The sequence below is a fragment of the Branchiostoma lanceolatum genome, chromosome 1 (assembly GCF_035083965.1).
Source record: "Branchiostoma lanceolatum isolate klBraLanc5 chromosome 1, klBraLanc5.hap2, whole genome shotgun sequence".
Classification (NCBI taxonomy): Eukaryota; Metazoa; Chordata; class Leptocardii; order Amphioxiformes; family Branchiostomatidae; genus Branchiostoma; species Branchiostoma lanceolatum.
Window position 1 is genome coordinate 4,307,883 of NC_089722.1, and position 6,000 is coordinate 4,313,882.

At 44.5% G+C, this 6,000-nt stretch overlaps 1 protein-coding gene across 2 annotated transcripts in view; it reads right to left on the reverse strand.

Moving 5' to 3' along the window:
- The window catches only part of LOC136430357 (transcription cofactor vestigial-like protein 2), a 38,680-nt gene extending 35,252 nt beyond the window's left edge, over positions 1-3,428 (reverse strand). The window contains exons 1-2 of one of the 2 annotated variants that reach the window (XM_066420904.1): positions 3,161-3,428; positions 2,550-2,934 (exon numbers count right to left, since the gene is read on the reverse strand). In XM_066420904.1, coding sequence (XP_066277001.1) covers positions 2,550-2,934; positions 3,161-3,229 — 454 coding nt within the window. In that variant the 5' untranslated portion in view covers positions 3,230-3,428. Of the gene's footprint in view, positions 1-2,549; positions 2,938-3,160 lie in introns of both variants that reach the window. The other variant, XM_066420894.1, reaches the window with a different exon arrangement.
- Positions 3,429-6,000: the final 2,572 nt, after the last annotated feature.

The following is a 6,000-nucleotide window of genomic DNA, read 5'->3' on the forward strand; positions in this document are numbered from 1 at the left end:
ACTTCCTTCAGGCCTGAAACATTACTACGTGTACATAGTAAAATGCTGTACAGCCGGACCACTACACAACCCCCACCCCCTGACATGCGGTGCCCCCCACCCCCACCCCCCTGACACGCGGTGCCCCGCATCCCGCCCTGACATGTCGCATCAACTGCGGGTTCTGTATTTGGGACCCCGAAAATTCCGACAGCTGACAGCAGGCCGTAAAGGGGGGGGGGGGGGAGGTTAGACTGGAGGTATCAGCTATCCCGAGTTGGGGAAGAATGCTGCCCCGATTTCGGGGCGACATAGCTCTATTCTAGATATGCGCGGGCCATTAATACTGCCGACTTTCTGACATTGTTTGGTACTTAATGTTGGTCACCCTTATACACGTATACTAATCACTGGTCAAAGCTACTTTTGTTTTCATTCTGCAATTTTGCCATGTAAAACAACGATATTCTTCACACAATTTGGTAGAGACATGGCTCTTTTCTAGATATCTAAAACCTGTCAATACTGACGACTTTCTAACATTGTTCGGTTATAAATGTTGCTAACGTTGATAAGCGCCTTCTAATCATTTGTGAAGCTTTATTTTTCAAATTCAGAAAATATGTGCTGAGAATGACAGTACCATCCCAACAATATATCGTAGCCACATCGCTCTATTTTAGATATCTTAAACCTATTAATACTAACGACTTTCCGACATTGTTTAAGTAAATGTTTCCGATACGTTTGTGTATGTTTATATGCCATGTGTTGAAGGTAGTCTTATTTTTCCTGATTCAGAAAATATGTGGTAAGTATAACAATATTATTCTTCACAATATTATCCTTGGACTACCGAACCTCCAGTTCTCCACTGACTTAATGATTTAACGTTTGCAAAATTGCTAGCAAAACACAGATAATTCTGTCTAGATGTTTTGAATATTTCGTAATCATATCATAGAATCATAAGATGGTATCTATGTTATATATGGCACCGGATATTGTTATACGTGGTTAATTTTTTGTCGTACTACTTTGAGCTGACATGATCATATAGAGTTACGCTAAGAGTCATGGACCTTAATGTTACGTGCAGGATGTTGTCGATTTGCAGTTGTCAATATCGTAGAATCATAAGGTGGTATCTATGTCATACACCGTACCGGATATATAAATACGCGATTCAAATTGGACTTTGATTTTTTGTCCTCGTTTGAACCGCCGTGATCTTCTATAGTTACGTTTCTAGGACGCTAACGTTACATGCGTGGTGTTGTCGCTTCGCAGTTGTCAATATCGTCGAATCGTAAGATGGTATTTCATATATGGTACCGGATATTGTTTTACGTGGTTCAAATTGGGGGAAGTGTTTAATTCTTCGTCCTAGTTTGAACCGATCTTCCATACTATAGTTACGTTTCACGGACTCTAACGTTACATGCGGGGTGCTGTCGGTTCGCAGTTGTCAATATCCCGTCTAGTTAGGAGTGTAAGTCGACCCGTGATCGTCCCACTTCGGAATGTTACCCCGATTACGGAGCCGACATTTCTTTCTCTCATTCCAGGGCCTAGGGTGCATGTATCCTTACATACTATAACACTATATACTACACAGGACGACACTGGCACGGTTGTACTACGTTTAAAGGAGGATTGTTGTTCCACTTGCGGTTTGTGTCAGAATGCGGGGACAGATCGTACAGGGTGTGTGCGCGTGTGTGTGTTTCTGTGCCCTCTAGAGGGGTGCAACATTTGTCCACCTCATGCGGTGACTACACACTCCGTCATGCGATCATGCGAGGCACTTGGCTTAGGGTCTATGTTATGCCACAACTTAGCAGCGTAGTATTGTCATTATTCTAAACATACATTGACTAAAAGAAGCATTTTTGTATCACCTAGTGTATAAAAAGGAGGTAGAATATTTGGTTAGGAGGGGTATTTGCGACACGGGTAAAAATGTCGTCTGCACAAGCTAATACGGTATGACTAACGATAACAACTGTTCGGAGCCATATGATGCCACAACTTTACAGCGAAACATTGCCATTATTTTCAACGTACACTACCAAAAAGAAGTATTTTTTAGTCATCTAGTTTATCCTTAGAGGAGGTAGAATATTTGGTTAGGAGGGGTATTTGCGACACGGGTAAAACCGTCGTCTGCAGCAGCTAATACGGTATGACTAAAGATAACAACTGTTCGGGTACATATCATGCCACAACTTTGCAGCGTAACGTTGCCATTATCGTAAACGTACACTACCTAGAAGAAGCACTTTTATATCATTTGTATCCTCTAGTTTACTATATAAAAGTGGAGATCAGAATATTTCTTAAGGAGGGGTATTTTCGACAAGGGTTTAAAACGTCGTCTGCACGAGCTAATACGGTATGACTATGATAACAACTGCTCGCCCGTGGGACGGGCTACCCGCGGCGCAGTAACGCGCTTTTTATCGGTCTCTGATAGCTTGTTTTAGTCATTGGTGATGATTATTTTACAAGTATCGCGTAGTTAAGTGTGACCAAGGTGTTGATGATGATTCCTTAAGGTAAGGACTTACCGCTTTTCCATGCGGACGTCTCAGGTTTAGAGGCAGCCGAAGTCGCCGCCGTCGTGTCGGTTCCGAAACTCGAGGGTTGGCTCAGAGCGCGACTGAAATGTTCGTCCACAACAGAGTTACAGTCCCCGGAAAAGTACGTGAATAAGACACACTTGGAGTTGATGTACTCGGCTTCCGGGGGCTTGTCGCCGCCGCCAGAGTTTGTTTCGGAATCCTTGTGGTTCCTATCCGAAGCCGCGCTCGCCCCCGCGGTACCGGAGCTCCCGGCCGAGCTGCTCGGGACGGCGGAGGAGGTGTGCCCGACGGAGTGCGACGTGAAGTCCGCTGCGGCCGAGGTCGAGCTCAGGCCCAAGGTGGACTCTTGCATCTTCCGGTACAGCTCGAACTGCTGGAAAATAAACGCAATCGGAGAAAATTTCTCAAATATTTCATCACAATAATGACATTAACGTGGCGGTAGTGGAGAGGGCGTGCACAGTGGTACCATTGCGTCACACAGTCAGGGCAGGACTGGCGTGCTAGCAGCTAGCCGCGGTGTCGGGACGAGCCCACCCGGGCAAACAAACCGCCTAATGAAGCGACTATTTATCTAGGAAAAGCAGGGAACGGACCTGAGTCGGGGCAGGGTGAGAGAAGAAGTGGTGCTGGTATGGCTGGAACATCACATCGATACAGGACATGTTCGCTCCGGGTCGCTCACGGTAGATCCTTCGGGCCGCCTCGCACGTTCCGCCGCCGACTGGTCCAGCGACAGGCCGCTGCGCATGAATGCCGTCCACGGGCTCTGGTATGTAAGTCAGCTGGTGTGTGTGGTGTCGACCAGCGAGAACTAACTAGCTTAGCAGCCCGTCCTACAGGATGGCACAACCCGCCGCGAGCCCCGAACAGCTGTATCACGCACTTGTGGAATTACGCCACGCCCACTTATCAAGCCCACCAATCAGGGACAGGCGAGAAACTTAACCCACCAATCAGAACAGAGAACCGCAAAACACCCTGTCGGGGCTGTGATCGAATCAACCAATCAAAAAACAGGCGCGGAAGAAGAAAACATGACATCTGTTTTACTCCACCACGCTTCAACACCATCACAAAAATCACACTTTCTCTAGCCCATTTACATCCTCAAAGCAGTCTTCATATCTTTCTTCCCCCCTTCATTCCTTCCCTCGATCCTTGAAGACGAAGACAATACCAGAAGACGGAAACGATATCAGAAGACGAAGCAGGTAGTTAGTCCCGCCCACCGTTGTACACCTGTTATTTGGGTTCATTCATGATTTCGTCCACTCCCTGGTTCTGCCGCATGACCGGGTATAACGTCATTGGCCCCACTACGCTACGCTGCGCCCCGAAATTAGGGTCTTCGTGACACGGAAGAGGCGAGAATTACGGGAAAGTTCTTTGTTCTTCAAGCGTTCTTTCTTAGTCTTGCTCAGACGATAGCGTGACCCAAAATTCCACTCAAGTGTCACTGTGTATCAACCTAAGCAAATCTCTTAGACTCAGCCAACTTTTATATTTGGAAGGGAACAGGTCTATATGATCAACTCGACAAAACATAGAGATCAGATAATCCTTCAATATCTAAGCATGCAAAGGACTGAGCCTACACTACTAAAAGACTTGCCTTACTCTTAAGGAATGGCTGTCCAACACTTTGTCTAAGCAAGGAAGTTTCTTGAACTAAGACACCCATCGTTTACGTCCACTTCCATCGACAGGTATTCGACAGCAAATCTAGGATATTCTTGGAACAATCGTAAGAGTGTCGTACAACATTCATCTGTCGTGTAGAGCCTTGCTGACGGTCATAGTTCGCCGAAAAGTCGCACGACAAGAAAAATCGTAAGGCAGTGACTGTAGCTCTACACACTTTTATCTGGAGCGGCCATCTCTGTTACAGTCGCAAGGCGTACACACATACATCACGACACGCTTGACTGTCCCGGCGTCCAAACAACCAACCCACTAATCAAACACGCATCCACTCTACAAGCCGCGACAGTCCTTTCCTTAAATAAACCACTAAGCCTTCCTTTTTTCCCGATGCACCGTTCCTTTTCCTGTCATTTCAGGCGTAAAAAGTAGAACCGCATTCAAAATGTCGTAAGATTTTTTTGAGATAGACCAACCGTCAACAAGAACCGACGACAACTTTTCCGTCCCTAGGCACCAGAATTTAGTATGACATATCTACAAGTGCCCCGAGAAGGGCAGTAATTTGCATGTTGCAGTATCTTCCGATTTCAAATTCTATATGTTCTTTCCCAATCACGTGGGCTAGTTGCAAGTAACATGTAAATGACAAACAAATAATGTACAATAGCATATGGTATAGCATGTATCTACTCTAGTCTGAATGCTGACTCTAGATTCTAACTTATAATATTACTGGGTTTGCATTCTTTTTCTGATTGATCATCTTAATTGTACAGATTTAAAAATTGTAACAAAGTACATAAATGTATAATGGCACTGACAGGACTCTAATACTTATCTAAAACATCGGTTCTAAAACTACTCAAACACATGAATCAATCTCCACCTGTTTGCATAACGCGAATCTCTCATTGGAATCGTCATGATCCATTTCCGTGACATGTTGATTATTTCTGGCGGTGACTGAAGGTTCCATGTAGTGTTCTTTGTTGTGAAGTCGATCGTTCCGTGTGTTTTAGGGGCGCTTTGTTCTTAATGTATAACATTTCACGTGCGAGTGGGTACACGGGGTTGGCTTTCACGTGGTATGGAAATGAGGATAAGAAAAATACCTGACTTTCACTTAAACATCCTGTTTCTGTGTAAAAGATACCAGCTTTACATAGGAACACACATCGCAGGCGCACTCATCAGGCATTGTTGCGTTGTAGAAAACAAGTATGCGAGTCCGTGATATGTTGACTTTACGGATATACTATGGAGCCTTTAGAGAATGCGTGCTTATGTTGTTATCTAGAACTGGGGGAAATATTTTTCCTTGGAATACATATGCAATCATTTGTATCTTTACGTTGCAAGGCCAACATTTGATTAAAGTGTGGCACTGATTTTCATATTGCAGAAATTGCCTAAGGAAGGCCATCTTCATTTTATTATATCTCCCCAGTGCTATGCTTCATTTCTAGACATCTTTTTATGTGTGGAACGGGAAATGTTGGAAATTTAATGTTGGCTATACCGATGGTCCGCAGTGGAGGGCTCAAGTAATGCCGATGGTATAAAAATCCATGGAATGTTGTTAACGCGTGAAAAACTATTCACGTCCGAAAAGAAACAAGGATTTGTGGCTATAGGACAATATATATATACAGGAAAAGCTACACAAGCTATAGGACAGGTGTCACTGCTTTTTCAATGTGTAATGTATATGTCTAGGTGTATGACGCGCAATTTCTTATTTTCCTCTTCTTCCCTCTAGACATTTATCTTTCGTCCTTCACATAATTTT